Genomic DNA, 24,132 nt, shown 5'->3' on the forward strand with positions numbered 1-24,132 from the left:
ATTGGAAGTCATTAACATATTGTGGGAATTATTTTGATCACACAAATTATAAAACAGTGATTATTTAAAAGTCCATTAATTTCAACTTAATTCATATTTTTAAGTACTACACTGGGGTTATTCATGAAAATTTCATTAGATATTTAAAAAAAAATAACTCCCATCATCTTAAGTTAGTGCCTGCTGTTTTCGTAACACATACATATGAGGAAATCATCTTCACACGCGTGAAGAACCTGACATGCTATTGCAGGGGGGGAGGAGGGGGGGGATGAAGAAGACCTTGAGACTTTGCAATAGGAAAAATAGCTGAATGCTATATTTGGAGTTGATGTGGACATTCCAGCAGGAGCTTGGAAGATAGTAATGCTGAGAAGTATGAGGAGAGTAGCAGCCCAGCTTGAGAGGCTGCAGAGAGGAAAAACATTAGCAACTGGGTTTGAGACTATTGTACTATTTTGGTGAAGAATGTGGGTGACTTTTGCCCTTTTCCTAAGCATTTGCTTGAGCCTAAATTGAAAAGGGATGGATTTAATTTAGTTGTTAGAGGAGATTAAGACAGCCTAATAATAACAACTCTGTTGTGTGGTTGTTAGTGATCACTTGTATGAACGTCTACAATGAAGAAGAGTAAGTGGGGCCAAAGGAAATACAAAATGTGCAGTTTGAAGTGAAAAAGAGCACCGGGAAATTTAATGCTGGAGCTCAGGCTGAAAGCAATTAGGAGATCCAGGTGAGGCTGGATCTGTATTGGAATAAAGGGAGGGGTGCCCTTAGGGCAAAACCTCACCCAGCTAACCTTTCAACTTGTGAAAAGAAAAGGCCTAAAGAATTTTCCCCACCTAAAAAAAAACAAGGAACCAAAGCTGTAACAAATGTGATCCATGGGGACAAGGTTCTATCCAAACTTGGGAGGGTCATTCTTATGGGTTTGGCTTTAGAGTTAGGAAGGATACTTGAGTAAGGAGTTGTGGAATCTTCCTCCATGGCTATGGAGAACCATTGAGGCCAGGTAATCTGGGGCAGGGCAGTCCTTGTATGAAGGCCCTGAGAGACAGCATGAATCTGTGAAAGTGGATCCTGGATTGTGCTGGAGACATCAAGATGTTTAGGGTGCCAGAGCCATGGAATATATGCCAAGGAGAGATGCACATAGGGAGTGCAGCTAGCTCAAGAGAGAGATGCTGGTTGTATGTTGCAAACAGAAAAGCTTGAAGGGCAGACATGAAGCTGCAGGATTTGGAATTTGTCCTACTGGGTTTGGGTCTAGCTTTTAGCCAGTATTTCCTCACTATGCCCTAATTCCTCCCTTTTGCAATGGTAATGTGTATTCTGTGCTATTGCATGTGGGAAGTATGTGATTTGCATTTTGAATTTACAGAGGGTTACAGTTAAGAGATTCCCACGAGTCTCTGAAGAGACCCTGAACTTTTAAATAATGTTGAAACTGTGAAAGACATGGGAACTTTTGAAGTTTGACTGAATGCATTTTGCAGTATGATATGGCCATAAATCTATGGGGATCAGAGAGTGTAATGTGGTAATTTGAATGAGATGTCCCCAATAAGTATCAGGCATTTGACTACTTGGTACCCAGTTGGTAGAATGGTTTGGTAAGGAGTATGAGGTGTGGACTTGTTGGAGGAGGGGTCACTGGAGGCTGGCTTTGAGGTCATCAATACCAATGTTTTCTCTGCTTCCTATTTGTGGACTGGGATGAGAACTTTTAGCTGTTTTAGCACCATCCCTGCCTGCCTGCTGCCATGTTCCCCAACCAGATGGTGATGGACTCTTATCCCTCTGGAACTGTAGGCCCCAAGCAAACTCTTCCTTCTGTAAGTTGCCTTGGCCATGATGTTTTATCATACCAATAGAAAAATAAGTTACACTCCTATCTTAGTCCCAAATCACACATTAAAAGAGGAATGGAAAACTCACTAGTTAATGTAACAGTTTGTCCTTGTCTTTGTTCTACTTTATAATTTTATATAAAGTTTGCATTGCCAGTATATAAATTGAAGTTACCTGCTCAATATAAATGTCAGTTTAAACATACATTCTTTTTTTGCTTTTTCCTTTTACAGAGAGACTAGATACTTGGGTCTCAAAATAGACTTTTCTGGTGGATGATGTTCCTAATGAACAATATTTGGTTCCCCAGGAGAACTTTTTTCCCCACCCTCTCTCTCCATGTGAGTTGGTTCCTGTCTTAGTCAGGGCTACCATTGCTGTGATGAAACACCATGAACAAAGCAGCTTGGAGAGGAAATGGTTTATTTGGTTTACATTCCCACATCACTGTTCACCTTGAAGGAAATCAGGTCAGAAATTCAAACAGGGCAGGAATCTAGAGACAGGAAACAAGATGTGGAGGCCATGGAGGGGTGCTGCTTACTGGCTTATTCCTCATGGCTTGCTCAGCTCACTCTCTTATAGAACCTAGGACTACTAGGCCAGGGATGACACAACCCACAATGGGCTGAGACCTCCCTCATCAATCACTGAGAGAATGTTCTACAGATTTGCTTACAGCCTGATCTTATGAAAGCATTTTCTTAACTGAAGTTAACCCCTCTCAGATGACTCTAGCTTGTATCAAGTTGACATAAAATTAGCCAGCACCGTTACTATATATCCATATAGAAATATTTACGTAAGTTCTTATTTCTTTCTATGCTTATGAAAACAGAATCCCTTAAGAAATTTTATTAGCTGATTTGGTAGCTCCACCCAAAACCAGGACAATATCACAGGCCCATTAAAAAAATATATCTTTATAAACATATCTTTATAAAAAATATAGACACAGATAGAATTTTATGGTTTTCATTCTAAAATTTTAGCACCAAATCCCACAGTGAGGAATGTAAAACTCACTAGTTAACATAGTAGTTGGTACTTGTCTTTGTGTCGCTTTATAATTTTATGTAAATTTTGCATTCCTAGTAGATAGACTAAGTTGAGGTTATCTGCTCAATATGAGGATTAAGACTTCCCACCATCATCTATTCATTTCTTTCTCTGCCTTGGCATATACTTTTACTAGGGATCTGAATGAAGTTTTAGAAGAGGGATTCAGGATGCATCAAATAGCTCCTTGGACAGTTCCAAGGGATGTACGACTCCCCAAATGCTCTAATTTGAATCAAATTAGCCTTTTAAGGCCCACACACTTGCTTTTAGGGTCTCAAGAGCTATGATGGGGGGGCGTGGAGTCTTAGCTTTACATTGACTGCATGGATTGGAGACTGGAGTGGGAGAGGAAAGGTCTTAGAAAAGCCAACTTGGGAGAGTTAAATTGAATAAAGGAGCCATTGACATTCCAAATTACCATTAATTCAGCCACGTCAACAAAAACAAAGTAGATACGGATAGCTTTGTAGTGTTAGAGCAGCAGTGAGATTCGAGGAGGTAGGGTTTCTGTTGAAGTTTTCATTAGGGAAATAGGACCTAATAGGGAGATCTGAGAGGCCTTGAAACAGAAACATCTATAATTAAATAAATATATAAATTCACAAAACAATTTCCATTGTGCGCTTCTTACTTGTTGTATGGACAAGCATTTTGTAACTACAGTCTTGAGTCCTCAACAAAAGTCTGAAGGTCCGGGATATAAGCCTTACATTCAGCTATTGATGGTGTTGAGAGTGTAAACAGCAGGGCTTTATTAAAACCTGGGATCTTAGAGCTCCAGGCACATCTTGCTCTTAGTCCTGGACCTATTTGTTTTCAAGAAGAAATTCCCATTTGTACAATGAAGACTGACCTTACTCTTGGCTACTGGGAGAGAGCCTCTACCTCTGTCTCCAACTATCCCAGTAACAGGAGTACTTTATTATTAAATGATCATAGAGTCACATCTTCATCTGCATTCATACCAGTGATACGATTCATAGTTGCCATGTAGATAGTATCACAATAGAGTCTGGCTACCAGAAGACCACGTATGTGCTTGGAGGGTTGGAACACTGAGCTGGCTTTATTTCTGCAGAAAAGCAGAAACTGGGAATTTCATTAGATCCTGTGGCCAAGGATTTAATCAGTGATCCCTCAATAATAAAACCCCACTAAACATCTACAGAACAAAACTAAGTGAAGCTCTCTAGTTGGTGGATACACTGATGTGCTCACAAGGTGACACACTTGATTCTACAAGGAGAGGGCCTTTTCAGACCTTGGTCTATGTGCCACCTCAGGCTGTTACTTAGCTGTAGTCTTTGTAATGAAATTAAACATAAGATTGGCGCTGTTCTAAGTACTGTGAATACACCTAGAGAACTGTAGTGAGATTAAAGATAAGGATGGTGCTGTGTATAAACTGAGAACACCATTAATCCTGCAAGATCATCAAAACTCCCTGAATTTGCAGCTTTTAGGAAACATCAATGGCCCAGGGCCACCCTACACTTGTGGCTTCCATCTGAATCTTAGGCAGACTTGGGGAGAACTGAGCTCCCCATTCATGCTGTTACCCAGGTGGTTAGTACCGCAAGTGAATTGCAACACAGCAGTTGGGGTTGACACCTAGCAACCCCCTCTCTTTATCTGTTTTGCATTTTTTCTCGAGAGAAAAAAAACCTGTGACTGAATGAAGCTAGAATTTTAGCACACGTGGTTGGCAAGGCTACATCAGAGTTAGCTTGTTTTTAAAACCTTAGCGTTGGCTATGTGTTACAGCTACTTTGATTTAGAGCATCCTCAGAATGCATTTCAAGCTAGCTGGAGTTATCACCATGTTGGAAGCTTTTGGATCCTTTGGTGGAATTGTGCAAAGAGATATTAAATTATTCAAAACTTTACAGCAAGTGAAGAAAGCCTGGGTCAAGGCCACCGAAAAGTGAAGGCTGTTACTTAACCTTCTGCATTGTGGGCCTATGTAGTACTCTTTACCCTCTGCTTTGAGGATGCACTGCAGAAGGTGTTTATTATTTACTCCCCGCCCCCCTATGGGGTAAAGGCAGGTGAAAAAGATCTTAGCTGTTTCCTCAATTCAAGTGACACAATGATCTCAGCTTGAAGGGGAGGTTGCGTGGACTGGGTCTTGGGTTTTCATTCCTTGTATAAACTTCAGGGGAAAAGTTTATCGGGATGTTCCATGATTTCATTTTTGGAAGGATGTGGGTCAAATGGAAAGTGTCAGGGGAGCTGGGTTCATGGACACCATAATCTCTTAAGAGTAAAGGGATGAAGAACAGCTAAGCAACGTATCTGCAGCATCACTCCTAGAGACCCCAAAGCACCCAAGGTATGGAGGGAAGAAATCTCTTATTTAGAAGATAGACTGTCCCTGAGCTATGGCATCCATATTTTTTTTTCTTGTCTCCCATTTGCTGCTTATTAAAAAATCACCCTTGCGAGTTCAGTGTCAGCCTGGTCTACAAAGTGAGTTCCAGGACAGCCAGGACTGTTACACTGAGAAACCCTGCCTTGAAAAACAAACAAAAAAACAAAACAAAACAAAACAAATCACCCCTGGGCAGTGTAAATATTTGGGAGTATAAGAATCACCTTTAAATAAAGATACAAATGCTTCTTGCCTTAACTTGTGGAGGATCCCAGCCACAGACTTATCTTGGTCATAAGCAGCTCAGATCCTGTTTTTTTTTTTTTTTTCCCTTCTCTCCAGATCCCTGGCTCATCTCCAGCTCCAAGCATCAGCCAGCAAGGAAGAGAAGGGAGGTAGCTGGCTGCTTGTTTCCAGCTAACAGCAATGGAATTCCTTGGCCTGGACATAGAGTAATTCCCTGCCAGCTGGCTGTGTACCCTTCCTCTGGGAACTCAGTGAATCACACCTCCACAGTGCATTTGGCTCCTACAAGCCCCGGAGGGTTGGAGCCTTGCATCTGCCAACAGTGAGGAGCTGAGGCCCAATTTCTGAGCCTGGATCGCGTCGGGCCCCTGGAATTTCTGAGTACAGGAGGTTTCCCAGCTGCAGGGGAAGAGTGCTAATCCAGAAGCAGGGAGTGAGTATTCAAGCTGGGCCAGGCTGCTCTGCTCCTAGGGAAAGTGTCCCTTCTAGAAGCAGAGGTTCTTACAGGTAGATAAGAAAGCACAGACATGGTTCCCACCTCTCCTCCTTAATGAAAAGATCTGTTTTGTGAGCTCATCAGCTGGTGGGGCCTTAGCATAACACAAGAGTGATGCTTTGGGCTGGAAATACAGCCAAATGCTTATGTTGGGCTTTTATTTAAATCACCTGGAAACTGAGGACCAAGAGGGCCATGACTACTAAGATACGCCTTTTATCCCTGCATTAGAAGTACACATTCTGAAGCTGGACCTTTTCCAAAAGCAGGGGTTCAATCAAGTTTTAGCTGCTTTTAGTTGTGAATCATTCTTTAGCTGGCACGTGAGAAGGAAGCCCCATTAGATACAAGCAGTGTGGGAATTATCCTTACCACCCACAAATACTGCCTTGGTCCCACTTAATGAAAACAGCAGCCAGCCTCATGTCCCAAGCAAGGCCAACAGATGGGACTGGCCCCGTGCTGCTGCCTGTTTGGTTCACTCACTGGCCAGCCCATGTCTCACTTTTGGTACTCACACAGCCTTCTCAAGCAGAAGGAGCAAGGAACAGGAGAGAAGGGTGAGCTGAGCCCTGCAGAGCTGTGGCAGGAAGCAGAATGATCAAAGAGGAAAGTTGCTTTCTTAAAGTATCCCTGCAATGTGAGAGAAACATATAGGCACGAAAACACAGAGTTACACCCGACATTTATTGCATATATAACGATAGTGGAAAAGTCCTGTCTCTGGTCCTGGTTCTTCCTGGTGCTACCATGCTGGAGGCAGTGGAAGGGCAGGCTGTATAGCTGGATGCCCTTCCTGTCTGCTGTCCTGCTTGCTATAGGGAAGAACTCGGCTTGAAGGAGCCAAGGGCACCCCCATGAGTTCCTCTCTAGTACCCCACCACTGGCCAGCTACCATCATTACCAATGGGATTTTAAACATTTTCCCCAAGGAGTTAATAATAAACAAATCTTGCTTATCAGATGCACTGTTTCATGATGGTTTCTCCTACCTTTCAATTCCATCCTCACATTGTCCACTCTCCAAGGTGGAACCTACCCCCCAACACTGCTCCAGTGGCGGAGAACCTGATACTAGTAAGTCATGGGCATAGAGGAAAACCAAATTCATGTCTTACTGGTCTGGTTTTTATATTATGATTTCTGGTTTTGCTTTTACCGGGTTTGTTTGAATTTATTTTTTCTTGCCTCTGAGACAGGGTTTCTCTGTGTAGCCCTGGCTGTCCTGGAACTCTGGAGACCAGGGGTGGCTTTGAATGTAGCAACCCACCTCTGCCTCTGCCTCCTAAGTGTTAAAAGAGTGTGCTACCACACCTGGCTGTTTTTATGATTATTGTTGTGTATGTGTAATGTGTTTTTATTTAATTTTTTTATTCTGATTTAATTGGGTTTTGTTTGTCTGCCTGTTCGTTTTTTTAGAGAGAAAGGGCATAGAGTTGGATGAGTGGGGTGGTGTGGAGGATCTGGGAAGAAATGGGGGCATAAACAGAATATATTATATGAGAAAAATTTACTTTCAATGAAAACATACAATTAAAAAATAAATGGATCTTGTATAATTTACCTTGCATCCAGTTGCTTAACTCATCAATCCTCATACATAAAATTATTTAGAATCTTTATTATTAAGCACTTACACCACCGGCAGTATTTTCAAAGGAAAACTGTGAGCCATCCCCATGGCTGCCTTCGGGGATTTAAAAGGCATTTGGGAAATGTAATAGCTAATCTCAGCTGTCAGTGGGACTACACTTTGAGTAAATTAAAACCCAGGTAGCTGGGTATACCTGTGAGGGATTTCCTTGACCAGATCTCTCGAGGCAGGAAATCTGGGCCACTGCATCTAGTGGCAGCCCATGTGAACTGACATGCCACGTGGAAGCTTTCAAGTTTCGCCTGCTTGCCCTCACACTCGTTGGCAAGTCCATCTATCCTGTTGCTTAGGCACTCCTTCACTGGGATTAGAACCTACTTCTTTAGGATCCCAACGCAGACCAAGGCCCAGCTGAGACATGCAGCCTTGTGGATGGAATGACTGGTTTCTTGGTCTTTCTTTTGGGAGACAGTCATTGTTGTTAAGACTAGCCAGACCACACACACACACACACATGCACACATGCATGCACACTTACCCTATCAGTTTTGTTGCTCTAACAATACAGAACATATGCCTCTTGTACAACCCTGCCTTTCCTCCTTTTCATTAGTGGCACTCTCCTTTTTATCTGGCATGCGAATGACACATACCTTTTTGGGCTGAATATTTGTATCTGGACAGAGTATAGTCTCATGCTTTCTTTCTGTTTTTTTTTTTCCCCCTGAATTCATTCGGACACCTTTTGTGATAAATCTACTTATGAAAGCAAAGTATTTTGGAGCAATGGAATTTTCCCTTAGGAATCAGGAAGGCACGTTGAAGTTCCTGTGTGCCTGTTATTTAAGGAGTGCTCTGATCCCATGACTTGGGGTACCCAGTCAGCAGCGTCACATCTTCCAACAGTGCTGGGCTGGTGGCTTCCAAGATGTGCTGCTACTGACAACATGGAATGGAGGTCTCTGATGGTTAACGTGCAGAGCACTACTGTAAACTGGCTGAAAAAGCAAAGGAGACAAAGATTTCTGACTGGAGTGAGTCATTCAAAGCCACGTAAGAGTAAGCCTCCAGGGGCTGGAGAGATGGCTCAGTGGTTAACAGCACAGGCTGTTTCTTCCAGAGAATCGGGGTTTGATTCTCAGCACCCACATGGTGGCTCATGACTGAATGCAACTCCAGTTCCAGGGGATCTGATGCCCTCTTCTGGCCTCTGTGAGTTCCAGACAAGCACATGGTGTACAGGCATATATGCAGGCAGGACACCCACACACAGAGAATAAAATGGAAATTGAAGAAAAAAGGTATGTGGGGAGTAAAGTAAGTCTCTATCGTGCCATATTTTCCATTTGTTAGTTTATCTCTAGGTAAAATGATAATTTATAAAAGAGAGACATATTGTTAGCTGTGAAACCCTATCACCCTTCCTCAGAGTTGGACAAAGCAGTAAAAATAAGAAACACAAGGGCCATCCGCGTGCTCTGTACAGCCCTGTGTATGGGAGGCATACGTCTCACGCTGCCAATGGATGTGGAGCATTTTCATCTCCATCTAGTGATAAATGCAGTAAACTCAATTTACACGATGGCTATTCTGACTTGTCAACTTGACCACATCTGGAATTAACTAAAATCCAAATGACTGGACATACCTGTGAGGAATTTTTACTGAAAATATTTGAAGTAGGAAGACACATTTCTAATCCGGGTCCTTTATTCCATATTTTTTGAGCTGGGAAGATCCACCTTTAGTTTGGACCATACCTTCTGCTGCAGCCTACATAAAGGGCATGGAAGAAGGACACTGTCTCTTTGCCAGCCCTTGCTCTTGCTAGCAAGACAGTTTCTTCGCTGACATTAGGGCCTACTTCTTTGGGATTCTGGAGTATACTGAAGACCAGCTGAGACATCTAGCTTCATGGACTGAACTGGGTTCTTTAACTTTCTGTTCATAGGCAGCCATTGTTGGATTAACTAGACCACAGCCTGTCTGTCTGTCTGTCTGTCTGTCTGTCTCTCTCTCTCTCTCTCTCTCTCTCTCCCTCTCCATCTCTCTCTCCCACACACACAGGTATATATAAGTTTATATGCATACATATACACATTGTATAAGATCTCTTACACTAGAGAACTCTAATATAATTTGTATGTCCAGTCTGGACTCAACTGTAGGCAGGGGAGTTTTCCAGAGAAAATACTCTTTTATTCTTATAGGGATTAATTGGAAGAAAACAAAAAGAATCCAGTAAAACATTTCAGTACAAAGTTTTTTTATTGACACTGTAAGAAACATTTTTATTTATTTATTTATTTTTATTTTTTTTTTCTTTGTTACAAAAGGACTAAGTGGTTCTGAAAGCCAAGGCAGAGTTCACGTGTCTGGGCTACCATTCCTGCGGCCTATGGGCACTGCGCAGCCACAGGCTTTTCCGAGGAAGGCCCATGGCCATCACAGACCAACTCTACACCTACAATACTTGAATGTATTTACATGTGTTGTTCTTTAAAAAGGATTACACATTTTCTTCTTTAAAAATCTAAAAAAAGGTGGAGAAAAAGAACATAGTTTATCTTACACATTTGCAGGATATACAAGGGTAACTTGTCAGAGGAGAACATCCTCCTATCAGCTTCAAACGACACAGGAAATCAGTCACACGACAGCTCAGACCGCTCCAACCCTGGGCTCGCTTCTTGATAACACTGTCTGGACATGCAGCCTCGGAATGCTGACCGGACAAAACAATGGGTCCTTCTCATCGACAAGAGAAACGGAAAATAAGGCACATACATCGCAAGAATCCAAACCCACGGCTCAGGACAAGCCGACATGTGAGAAGCAGGGAAGTGGGTTCTTTACTTGTTTAGAAGAAGACATGAAAACCAAAACCACCTAACACAGACACTAAACAAGAGTACCGTGGAGGAGCCCGGCCTGTCACCAAAAAGCAAAAGTGGCGTGACCATAAAAGCTGTCTCTCCTGAATGCCACAGCCACAGAGCAGAAAAAGCCATGCCTGCAGAGATCTCATGTCCCATGGGATAGTTTTAGTGACCAGATGACCTTTCTTGCACTGGGACTATCATGACAGATCATTGAAATCTTGGGACAGAATACTTTCCACCATCCATTTTTTTTTTAACCTGTATCCTTCTGAAATTTTCATATTGAAAAAGTCAGATATTGAGTGGAAACATTGGTTCCACAAATCTAAAGGCAACGCTCAGAAACAAGGATGAAAATGAACAATTAAAGAAAGAAGAAATGAAAGAGGCGAATCAGAAGGTAAGGTGGCTCCCGCCAGCGCTGGTTCTCTGCACTGCCTCTCCCTCTAGGAGGGACGGTCAATGTGGAAAATCACGACACTTGAGACTTCAAGTTCACTTGCAAGGATTACACCTAGAAAGGGCTCTGCTGGAGGAGGCCGGGGTGTGACCAGGAGCCAGGCTCACTCTCCTTGCTGAGGAAAGAGGACAATACTGAGCCCCCTTTTTTGAAATTAAAAGTAATAAAGGGATTGGGCCAAATGATAAGGCAAGCCAGGTAAGACCAGACCAGAAAGTTTTGACAAGTGAAATTCAGGAACTCCGGCAGTGATTCTGTGATGAGAAAGTGACCTGTCAGAAGACCAGAGAGGCCTTGCTTTACACTCCTGAACCCAGACCAGCAGTTCCCTCTTGCTTATGGTCTCTTTTGATTTATAAGAAGCCCCCTGGGAGAGGGCTGCAGGCCATGGAGAACTTACAAGTTGCTCTACTGGTCCTGGGGACATCTAACAGAAAGCAAACTGGCTAGCTTAGCCAGGAAGTCCTAAATGGCAAAGTTCCCCCCCTGTTGAAATTTGTGCTCCAATGAGAGAGAATAGACGAGTGAAACTGACTGGTCATTACGTTCTTCCAATTACCTAACACCTGGCTTTCTTTCTACTCCGAATTGTAACGGCAGGACTTAAGAGGAAAAGCCTCACAACCGTGTCAGGAATCACTTGGCAGAAATACAGTGTCAGGGGCTGATGGGTTAACATTTTATTTTAATCATTTACATAGTTTTAAAGTAATATGCTGGACAATCCACGTACTCTGTGCACACATAGTATGACTTTGTGTGTCAGCTACAAGTGAGGAGTGGATGCACTGTGTACATCTTTAAAGTCTTAATCCAAAGCAAAAGGACTAGTCCATGTTAAGGACTAAAGGTATTTGGAATCCACATGGCTACTAAACATCATCTTTCATGCTCTCCAATGCTAAAAATGGTAAAAGCAATTTATTTCCAATGTCAATGTATGTGAATTTTGCCTTTTACAACTAAGTTTTACACGTCTCTTAAAATAGGGTACTTAGAATAGACATATTCCCTTGTGATAGTGAAATTAATAAATGGTAATGATACATCCAGTAGTGGGTTGCTTAAAAACCTACTTAGAGCTACATATAATCAATTCTCAGTTCTCTATGACAATAAGGAAAGAGATGGGACCAATAATCCATTATAGCAAATCCACAAAACAGGTCTCAAACTAACTCTACCCAATTGTTTCAATCTATAATTGGTCTAACTTCTTACAAAGAGCTAAAGGAGTGACTGTCTGAACATCCATCACCTGTCCACTCTCTCATGGCAGGCAGTGCTAAATATCGCTGAATGTTTATAAAGGTCGAGGGGATTGCAAAGAAGGTGACTGAGAACTGACCACACAGACATATGCACGGAATGCATACTTACAGAAGAGTTTAACCCCCTAAAAATTGGAATGAAATACAATGATTTCATTTGGAGGATCCCCAGATTTCCACTTTTGTGCAGCTGTTAAAAGTATGCCCTGAATTGAATCAAGGTGGGGACACATCAAAAACCTGCTGTTTATACCAACCATAGATAGAGCACCCACAAACAATCTTCAAACCCACCACTCATTCGATCCTTGTACTCAGTGTCAGAACTTCACACACACACACACACACACACACACACACACACACACACACACACGCACAAGTCACTGAGTATTGTGAAGGAAAATTTTAAAAAGGTGGACCTGGAACCCCTTGGTCACAAGCACATCCATTCCTAGTTCCTGGGATAGCAGAGAAGCAGGCCAAATCTTTTAACGTCACGACTTCTCTTCTAAAAGAAAGAACATGCACACCACACATTTACACTGGTTCACTCAAAAGAGGCAGGCTTACAGGTTAAAAAAAGAGGGTGATTTGAATGTCACAATACTGATTCAAAATTGAAATGGAAGACAGTTTCTCCCCTAGAATACCTTAGGGTTTTTCAGAGTCCTTTTCCATAAAAGGAATATACTTGAGACACATCCCAGTCAGGTGAGATGAGATTGCTAAAATACATACAGAACTTAGAAAAAAAAAAAAAAGGTCCAAACAGTCAATTCAATCTTTCAAGTCCTAAAGTTTTACCTCTACTTGTGGTCCTCCTTGCCTACTGCATAACTGCAAGGAACTTGCTTTCTTCTGCAAGGGAGGTCAGCAAAGAACTCATGTCCCCGATAGCCATGTTGGTGGTACTCATGGACAGGGAGGGGAAGGGGAGGGACGCCCGTGGTGTGGTGAGACGGGAGGAGCTGTGGGGAAGGTTCTGAATGATACTTGGGCTCAAGGCCCCTGACATCAGGCTGGCATGGTCCCCATCGTCTATGATGGCATCAAAATCAATCTGCACGCCTTCTAGGTCATGACTCTCAAAGCTGTCAACTGTGCTTGTCACCTGGTTAGCACCTGGGGAAAGTAACTCGGAGTTTTCAGTGCCCGTCCCCTGGAGCAGGCAGTTGGCATCTGAAAGGGAAAACGAACCAGCTTTCCTGTCTTGCTGACTGAAGCCCACGGTCTGGTCATAGAACTGACCAGAGTAATTCTGCACATTGGAGCAGAGCTGCTGGGGCTGCCCTTGGGCCTCCATCTTGATGCTGTTCACCCTGCTCGTCTGACTTACATCGCTGAGCGGTCCTTGCTGCGGAGGGAAGCTGCCCCTTGGCATTGCCTGGCGCCTGCCGCCCCCATAGCTGGCACAGGGCTGGTAGCCCCTAGCCACTGCCATGCTCGATGGCTGGTTGCTGTTGTCCTGAGTCCCTGGCAGGCAGCTCTCTGTCCCTTGATAGATGCTGATATGTGAGGTAGCACCGACCGGCCCTAGGATCTGCTGACCAGGGCGGCTGGCCCCCTGGTGTTGCATGCTGCCGCTGAGTAGCTGATGAGCAACGTACCCCTGTCCCGTTTGATCTTGCGTCTGTATGCCATTCACTGTGTTGCTAGCTAACTCATTCGGTGCCGTGGACAGCCCAAAATCTAGCAAACCTCCATTCTCTTGCAAGGTGTTGCCTTTCAGCTTAGACCCTTGAATCCCAGCACCACAGGCATTGTCTAGTGCACTGGAAGCCAGTGGCTGCCTGTTGAGCTGGTTCCCATACTGCTGGGTCTTATAGGGTTGTTCATGGAAAGCGTTTCCATTTGGGCCAGGTCCATCCCCACCATGGATTACAAAGTTCTCTGGGCCATTGTAGGTACTGCCATTCTCCCCGAGGGTCTGATATCCCCCTGCTGGGCCAGTCCCAACCTTCCATGGATTCTGTGGGTGTACTACCATATTGTTGTATAACCCAAAGGCTCGAGCCTGCTGTGCGGTAGGGCGCTGACCACATTTCAGCTTGGAGGATGACAGGTCAGAGCTTCCAGAACTGACCTCGTTCCACTGGATGGGCAAATCAGTTTTGCTGCCCTCAGAGCAGGGCTGCTCCAGAGCCGGGTACTGCTGACCGACATGACTGTCTGGCAGCCCTGGTATGTCCAAGTCCTCTGGTCCATGGGCTATTTTGCTCTCTTCAGAGATGCCACTCTGCAATTGCTGTCCATACCCTGTTTGGTTCTGGGAATTTAAATACTGTACCACGTCATCTGGCAGGAAATCTTCATCATTCAAGTTGGCATCAGCATCCATGGTCAGGGCCTCCAGGGCAACATTCTCTGTGATGCTGGGAGGACAAGGGGATGCTGAGAAGTATCGGGGCTGCTGGTTGCTCTCTGGCCGGGTATAATTTTGTAGCACTAAGCTACGCTTTTCCACGGATGGAGGCAAACTTGGAGGATTGAAGTTGTTGAGGCTGCTGAAGCGTTGAACCCTGGGAAGTGACATGTTCTCGGAGACTGTCCTTACAGGGTCACTGGCTCTCCTTACACTGTTTGCTAGTGCATCATGAGGCAGCAGCTGACGCCGGCTATATGTGTGTCCTCCTCCATCACTGCACCTCCGAGGAGGATGAACTGGAGGCAGGGTCACCCCTGAGTCCCTGCCCTCCCCCAGCAAGGCCATCCTGGTCTTCAGGCTCAGCCTTTCCATGTGGGGCAGGGGTGTAGGTGGTGGACCACCAGTGGCAGCGGCGTACTTGGCCTTGAGGCGGTACTGCTGTACGGGTGTGAGGCTGAGCAGACTGGGCAGCCCATCACCCTGGCTGGCCTCACTGGACCTCCGTGAGGCATCTGTGGAGATAGGGTCGTAGGAGTCAGCCACGCTCACGTTCTGGGGTCTCCCTTCAGCCTGTGATGCCTCGCTGGACCTGCGGCTGGAAAAGCAGGGGGAGATGCCCGAGGATCTGCGGCTGCTCAGGTAGGCAGAGCTGATGGTGCTGGTGCTGCTGTCCCTCCTGTTGAGTGTGTTCAGCACGGTGAAGTCTACGCCAGACAGGTCACTTCTGCTCGGGAGAAGGGTCCCGGGCCCACCCGAACTATAGTTGTTATTGGACTGTGTGCCTGGAGGAAGGCACAGAGGGAGGAGAGAAAGAGAGATGTTAAGTTAAGAATGCCTTCAGTTGGGCTGGAGAGATGGCTCAGAGGTTAAGAGAACTGACTGCTCTTCCAGAGGGTTCCGAGTTCAATTCCCAGCAACCACATGGTGGCTCACAACCATCTCTAATGAGATCTGGCACCCTCTTCTGGTGTGCAGACAAACAGAACACTAATAATAATAAATAAATAAGTCTAAAAAAAAAAAAAGAATGCCTGAAGTTAGGTGCTGACAAGCATTCCCCCAAGCATTAGACTAGTTTGTATTTCCTTGAACTGGACAAACAGATAAAATTCTCTTGGTTTTATGTTTGGGAAACTAGAGTTGGGCACTAGCCACAAATGCACCCATTGCTGAGGTTTTTCTTGTCCCGCTGGAATTCAAACGGTATTCTGTTATTATTTCCAAAATATGGACCATCCAGAAGAGCAATGTAAATGGTTTAACATTGACACAGAGAGGTTCTAGCAAAAGTTTAGGATCTGTGGAGAAACTAACAAATATAAAAGCAAGGGCTCCAGGTCATCTCGGCATGTTCTGGCCACACTTAAAGGACAGGAAATATCTCGAGTGGACAGACATGTGGTCTCAGGTGGAACTTACCATTTCCTATAAGAGGAGACACCGCAGGGGCTTTGGAGGGTAGAATAGGGTTCAGTCTTGGAAACATTCCATTCACTTGTTTTAGCCTTTCCAGTTTGATGTGCTCCATCCATTTGGTCCCTGCCGGGTTTCTCCTGGCTTGCAAAGCAAGGGCTGTGGTTGCTGTGGAAATGGTCGAGTCCATGATTGGGGTTTCATCGATGGCACTGAGGTCTGCTACACTACCTCCATCAGTCAGAGGAAGCTCGAGCCCACTGTTGGGATAGTTGCTGATGGGGGACTGTTGGCTGCTGCATGAAGACTGACCACCAGGGCTTGGCTGAGATGTCTATCAGGGTCAAGGAAAAAAGAACAACATGACATCAGGACAGGCAAAGGAAAGAAGGCCAAAATGACAGCTCATGCAAGTCAAGACCTGCAGGTTATCAGCAGGTTAAATGAGAAGAAAAGCTATGTGCTGGTGGATGAAGTAGCCTTTGGGCCAAAATGATGATGGCCCACCTGGCTGATGCACAAAGGGAGGTGATGGATGGTAGAAGATGTTAGATGTGGTGTGATCAGAGTTATCAGCCATGGGATCCTGTTCCAAATGTCAACTGTGCAGACATATTTCCTCACTTTCAATTCTATCTCCAGGACATTATTTTTGAGTAAATTTCCTAACCTTTCACCACAGCAGCATTTTTATGTATCTAATGGGATCAATTGTTAAGGGTTGCTATTGGAAATTAATGTAAATCCCAGAGAGCACCTAATTATAAAGACCTGGTAAAGTTAAAGACAAGGTCAGAGGCTTTAGTAACTACTGTTCCAACTGGGGTTCATTTTTACTGAGTTATAACATATATATAGGGGATGCTCCATAGGACACGTAATCTCCTTTCAACAAGGGTCCCGCTAAGCTCTTCATACCTGGTTCCAACATTATTCTATCTTTTCCTCCCTGCCATATTTTCCCGGTAGTATAGACCTTCAACCAGGGTATGGGTCAAGGCTGCTGTGACAGGTAAAGCATCAATCACATTGTTTCTGTCACACTCAAAAGGGAAAAAAAAGGCTGCAATGGATAGTGGCCCTGAGATTGAATAATGGTTTCACTGTTCCTCTCTCAGTGTGTTCTCCAAATCCTAACCAAGCAGACACAGAAAGAGAATTTTCTAACTAATCGAAACTTAATCTTACTGACTAGTCTCAATCAAAGGAAGTACTACTTTCTTCCATGCCAGGGCTTCTGGGCTAGTAGACAAAAAGCCTAACCATCTCAGGGTTTGGGAAGCACCATGAGAACAGACCTACAGCACACAGGATAGTTCTCACACTGCACAACCATTTATGTACAGTTGCAAAGGTACCAACTGATGAAGTCACACCTTTGTAAGAACAAGAAAAGCAATGTTCAGAGAAGTTCAGTGACCACTGCAAATCACAATGTTTAGACCCTCAAGATGACTAATCTGTGCTCTTACAGTACCCTCTCCAGGGTTCCTATAAAAACTGAAGCTACAAACAGTAAGTCTCAGGTGGGATGCACAACTCTGTTAATAAGGTATTTGTCGTGGTAACTCTCTCTGGGAATCCTTTTAGCTCTATTTATTACCTATACATACTTTCTTAGCAAGTGCCACATGATACAGTAACTTCACCCTGGGCAACCAAGTAGAGCTAAGGAAGATATGTAAATGTGATCATGAGTATTAAAGGTCTTGCTCAATTATTTTGCCTCAGCAAAGTCGTAAGATACCAACTCTCCTGGAGGTACTAGGAGTTTTTACAGCTTTGGGTAACTTTCATTCTTTGACAGAACAAGCAGAATACATATGTACATGGATCTGTATATAGGACTATGCTCACACACTTCCACAGAGCATGTAAAAAGGCACGGATACTACTGATATGTACTCAGACAATTGCATGAGGTTAAGTTGCTGACAAATTTATCTAGGTCTTCTCCAAACTACACAGTACATTTCTGGTCCCACACTTGAACTTATGCTAGTCAGAACAGCAATTAAGTAGAATTTGAGAACAACTGCTTGGTTGGCCCAGTGTGATTTATTATGAAGACCTAGGATAAAGTAACAATGAGTTTCATCATCTAACCACATTTTTCACATGCTATGTTTGAAGGCACAGAGCTGAGTAATGGTCACCAAAGATACAACAAAGCCATAAGACCCAAAAAAAGATGAAATGGGAAGAAAACTTGCATGTTAAAATGAAAACAAAAAAAGAATAGAGAAGCCAAAATTCCCTCACCTTATTACCCACTGTCCTTAGGAAGTGAGAACAAGACATTTGGGAGCAATAGACAGAAGAGGTGTTGCATTAATAAGAAAAAAGAAGAAAGAATTTAATTTATAGCATGATGACCAAATTAAAGACATGTTTCAAAAGAAATAATATTAGAAATGTAACAGTGTTCATTAATAAATGTCTACAAAGGCATTTGGTATTTAAATGTGTGTATGTACACACAGCAGCTAAGGAGGGAATGTGATCAAATGACTAGCTTTGAGGAACTTCAATTTTCTCACCTGTAAATATATGGTTTAGTCTTCATCTCTTCAAATGCAATTTTTATAATTTAATTTGTTTATAAATATTTACATATCAAGTCATTTTAAGGTAAACTGCTATAAATAATTACTTAGTAATGGGAGGTATCACAGTTTCAAGTGACATGCAGACCATCTCCACTGTCCCCAACCTGTACTGCAATACTTAATAATAGCGCTGATAACATTGTCACCTGTGAATCCCACCCTTGCCATCGTCTCCTTTTGCTCTGGCAAACCCCACGTCTGGTACCTCTCCTCTTCCTCCCCTTCCTAGGACCCACTAGCTCTACCTGGTCTGCGTGCAGAACTCTGTCCTCACGGTCTCTGCCCTCAGAGCCCATGGGCAATTCTCCCTCTCTAGAAGGCTTTTCCCAGACTTGTGTTTAAACCCCATCGTCTGAATTGTATTTGTTTTTCAATCTCTGTATTCCACTGAACTGTAAGCAAGCTCCAAAGAATACAAAGGGCAAAGAAGACAGAAAACGTATTTGCAGACAGGCTCAAGGAATGATTTTTCTACAGAGTAGCCATGTTGAGGAGATGACAGCCGTGTCTGTCTGCCACAAGTGGTACGGCTCTGTCTGGATCAGTTTTACAAGTCAGGTAGGAATCTTAGAAATGCCTAAGCAAAGTTATTTTCTAAGCAGATTAACTTCAAGTGAGCAGTCTCAATCACTGGGCTCGTGACCCTCAAATCAGAGTGGCCAGCTTTGTCCCTAGACATGCTCAGTCAGACTTTCCTCAATGAGCCTGGTCAGCTCTGGGAGAACAGGAGAGTGAATGACATACCATGGGCTTCTCAGCCTTGACTGTCTTCACCTGGAGGCATTCTTCCCGCTTTGAGGTAGTGTTGCTCAACTCCTTCTGCTCACCAAAGGCTCCCTGAGTTGGCCGGCCGGGGGACCTGGACTGTGAGTGGCTGCCAGAATCTCTCGGGGGCGGAGGCCGAGGGTGCATGTCTCCACGTTGCTTCTTGGTGACATGAGCCTCAGGACCATGCACAGTCTTCACATGTTTCCGGAGAGAGCTGGGGTCTGTGTAACGCTTGGTGCAGCCAGGGATTTTGCATACATACGGTTTCTATCAAGTGCCACAAAAATGAATTGTCATGGACGGTTATAAAAGTGATTATGACTTAGCAGTTGTTCATTACAATTCTAATTCTTTCAAAAACACTTTTGCAACATTCAGATACCTTTCAGGTCTAATGACTTAGAAAGGCTATTTGGACACTGCTCAGTGTCCATAGAATCTAGCTTAATAGGGTATTATTTTAGGGAGCCACAAAGTGGTAAAAGTGTGTAAATTGCTTTTACATTGTTGAAAGCATTTATGCTGTAAGTGGAAGCATCACGGCTCTCTATCTATTGATGAGGATAATGGAGGGAGGCTTACCAGAAGATGATATTAGGGCAATTTTATACATCTTGCAGGAGATAGTTTGTATGAAGAAATTTTTTTTTATCTTATCTTGGTTCTGAGATCTAATAATTCTTTGCTTGGCAAATGTGCTATTTGTACATAGGTATTATACTAATAAGAAATAACACCAAACTGCCAGAGCTATTCTCATATTGCTTCACTAAAATGTGCTCCTTTGGGTAGCATTACAACCGTTGGGTGTTCAGGGCTTAAAACCCCCAGAAGGTCTCTGGTCTTTAGAGTTGTGGCCTCATATACCAGCCACACACCCTTTTCCACACACTTCTCAGGGCTGGTGAATGGTTTACAGAAAACCAGGACTCCCAGTCTGCTTTCTTCTGACTTTCCAGGTCTACACATGATGGAACTACTTCATGCTAATTTTATTTTCACCTGAGTCAGTGATCATATCTCTTGATTAGTTATAAACACAGGAATGTTTATAACTAAATATTCATATAGATCATAGAACTGTTCCCTTTGTTCTTTACCAATGTGAATGGTGATTTTGTTTCCTTGACTTCCAAAATAATACAGTTTTGGAATGTTGGTATGACTAATGCCAGCCCTGCCTGCCCAAGGGCTCTATGAACACAAACTCAACCAACTTCAGATCGAAAACATTAAATTTACACCTGTAGTGTGAAAACCTTATACAACAGAAACTTTTTTCCTGTTGCTAGTCCCTAAACAATATAGCAACTATTTACACAGCATTTGCACTGTATTGGGCATTAGAAGTAATCTAAAGTATGAGAGATTATATATAAGTACTGCAGCATTATATTGAAGAGACTTGTACATTCTCTGATTCTGGTGTGTGTAGAGGTCCTGGGCATGATCTTTTACTGAATGCCATAAAGGCACTATGTACTTTCCATCTCTGTGTACTAGAAGGTAAGCTAGTATATAAGAAATCATCATGAAAAGGCATGATTAAAATAATGGATCTCTAATCCTTGCTAAACACCCTGTCCTATAGAATGCATGTCTAAAAGATGTTTTTTCACTAAAAGCCCAAGACCAGACTGAGTGCAACCTAAAATGCAGAAATTTTGTAATGTAGAGAAGCGAAGATTTCGAACATTATCCTGAGAGACTTCACCTTCAAATGTAAGATTTAGTTGGGTAGAATTGATTCCCATTAACTATAAATTATGTCTACTCAGGAGCTCTGTGATTTGCCACATATACATGATGAAATGAAAGTACAGAGTTCCATGCATTAGGGACAGAAGAATGGCTGTGACAGTTACTGCCATTACCTTTACCTGTTTGCACATCAACCCCGTGCCTGCTCAGGGCACTGATGGGACAGGCTGTTTCATCAGCAGAGTGCATGAGGCAGGTAAGTGGGCATAGAACAGAGGCACAGGGAGGGGGCACGGGACATAACCGAAGAGTTACTCTCCCTATAAACACATGCATGTGAATATTAAGATTAGCCTGGAAATGAGGACACAGCTGATGTGTAATGACCACAGAGAAGCTCGTTAGAACTAGCATTTTCAAGACCAATGGCACACATCAGCACACCTGTAACCATGTACCCTTGCATATGAATATGTGCACATTGGTCACCTACAAAAATCCACAAGAACACAGACTCTGGAAGTTTATGCTTTAAAACAAAACACATAAAGACATCTGTGTAGTCTGATCTTGAAATTACATGATAGCAATAAAATGCAATGACAGGCCATGACAAATGGCAGACTTGCTGATCAGTCTGCTTTTCAGGTCCTGGGTCTTTTAACTTCTGACATGATGGTTACCATTTTGACTTGTATACTCAGGTACTGGTGTAAAGCTGCCAATGTATCTTCTCCTGACCACAGAATTTATAAAAAAAGACAAGCTCTTTTTCTACAGCCCACCCTAGCCATCAATTCATGAGTCTCCTGCCTCAGCCTCCCAGGTGCCAGGATTACAGGGCTGATACACTTCCCAGCTAAATTTTTTTTTTCACCAGACATTAAATGAGTCCTATTATATGCAAGATTCCCTGTGCACAAAGATGTGTAGCCTCAATGAATATAAAAATCCTTTATATAATCCTCTATATTTTGTATACAGAATCTTCTTTTCTGGTAGGAAAAATCATACCATGCAATTATTTACATTTTAAAGTGTGACTCCTAAAGATGGCCAACAAATGAAGACTCCATTTTCGGTTGGGATAATTAGGTGTCAGTTATTAACATCTGGGGTTAACTCTCAGCTCATGGGTACATAAGGTGTATGCAACTGTGCATGACCCATAGTAAACACTTGCTCAATGGAGCTTTTACTATGAGGAAGCACTTGCTAGGTCTTGAAAACAGACAGTAAGATTCTGAGGAATAAAAACAAGGACAAGGAGATGCTAAAATGGAGGGTCACTAGCAAAGGTTCTGCTCATGAGAGGTCAGACTGGAAGGGCAGCTGGAGCATGGCCATAAATGTAGCTTCAGGAAGAATGCAAACTGTATGATCTGAATGGGGAGTTCTTTCAGAGGCCACTGCTTCGCAGCCCCAGAAGGGGCAAGGACAAAGTTACGGACAGAGAAATGCCGTAATAGCTTTCATGTATGGGAATTCCTCCCTGGATCTACTCTGTTGAATTCTCTGCTATACTTAGCATAGCAAAAGGGCTTGGGACATAACTAGCTTTCAATCTTTGCTTAGCAAAAAAGTGAAGGCATAAGTAAGAAAATAAATAAGTGCAAGTGAGTATTGAGATTTGTCTATGATGGGCTGACTGACTACAAGAAACCTGGACTTCCAACACAAGCCTAACCTGGTGTACTTGAAACTGTCCCAGCTTTCACACTCAAAGCCCAAGCCATGCACACACAACCTAACGTCCATATATTTGAGATGTCCCAGGCTTTCATAACCAAAGCCTTGCATGCATTATAAAGAAAAGTTACTTGTATGTTTGTGAGTGAACTTTAATTATGTGCTATTATCAAGGTCACTTATATAAGTTGCTCAATCCTGGTAATAACATTATTGGCCAAGACATCCTCCAGTTTCCTGAGACATTTAACTCTCATCTAATCTTATACTTATCTCACCAAAATAAATAACTAGAACATACCACTTGTTTTAAGTTCATAAAAAATGAAAAGCTAAGTTAGTAGATATTTGTGCATCCCTGTCTCAATATACACACTGACCAAATTTCTCTGCAGTAGAAGAGGTTGGCCGAAATGAATGCCTTCTTTTACTTATGCATATGAAATATAGCTAACTTAATTACTGTGTTCATTAAATTCCAAGCAAAGGTTTTCAAACTCTATAAATTGAAATCGGGATTGACAGAAAAACAAACTGTATGACTTAGCCTCCCTCACTCAGGATATTTTTCATGTTGTACAACAATTCTAGAACACTCCAAAATCAGCGGTCTCTTATTGCCTCAGCCTCCAGCTGGTGGCAAATACTATTTTGTGTCCATGGATTTGCCCATTCTAGACTCCCTAAAAGGTACAAAACAAAAGCATCAAATGACATAGTAGCTATTAAATATAGAAAATTCATTTAAAAAAATGTCCACTGAGGCATTCCTTTTCATTAAAAAAATTTAACCTTATATAATTACGTATGTCTGTCCATGTACCATTTGCATGTAGTGATCACAGAGGCCAGAAGGTGTCAGATCCCCCGGAACTGGAGTTACAGATAGTTATGAGCAGCCATGTGGGTGCTGGGAATCAAACCTGGGTCCTCTGTAAGAGCAGTCAGTTCTCTTAAGCACTGAGCCATTTCTTCAGCCCCCTCCCCCAGGAAAAAAACATTTTTAACAGAAGAAATGAAATGTGTCACCTCCTCCCCCAATATCTCTTAGGTCATTAACAGGAGATTCAAAATGACCTGTACATCCTTATCATACCATAAGCTTTTGAAAGAGCTGGCATCTGTAGACACACAAGTGTGAGTTTTGAGTGTGACCAGATCTGAATATACATTTTAGACACTGTAGATAATCTTGTTAAAGGTGGTTTTCCTCTCTTATCAGGACTATATTCCCCTGCTTAAAGCCAGGTAGCTCCTGAGCAATGTGGCTCACTTGGTTTAGGGACTGTAAGGTTCTAAGAGAGACTGGTCTCTATCTGATGAGGTCCTAACAGCCACTCAAAGAGTCTCA

The 24,132-nt window shown here is 43.0% G+C and overlaps 1 protein-coding gene across 2 annotated transcripts in view; it reads right to left on the reverse strand.

The window, feature by feature from the left end:
• Nucleotides 1–9,864: 9,864 nt before the first annotated feature.
• Nucleotides 9,865–24,132, reverse strand: part of Gli3 (GLI family zinc finger 3) — a 265,017-nt gene continuing 250,749 nt past the window's right edge. For both annotated transcript variants that reach the window (XM_037205928.1, XM_028860020.2), the window contains 3 exons: nt 19,368–19,658; nt 16,021–16,348; nt 9,865–15,383 (listed from right to left, as the gene is read on the reverse strand). In XM_037205928.1, the coding sequence (XP_037061823.1) occupies nt 13,063–15,383; nt 16,021–16,348; nt 19,368–19,658 (2,940 nt within the window). In that variant the 3' untranslated portion in view covers nt 9,865–13,062. The remainder of the gene's footprint in view (nt 15,384–16,020; nt 16,349–19,367; nt 19,659–24,132) is intronic.

This window comes from Peromyscus leucopus, chromosome 5 (assembly GCF_004664715.2).
Source record: "Peromyscus leucopus breed LL Stock chromosome 5, UCI_PerLeu_2.1, whole genome shotgun sequence".
In the NCBI taxonomy this organism is placed as follows: Eukaryota; Metazoa; Chordata; class Mammalia; order Rodentia; family Cricetidae; genus Peromyscus; species Peromyscus leucopus.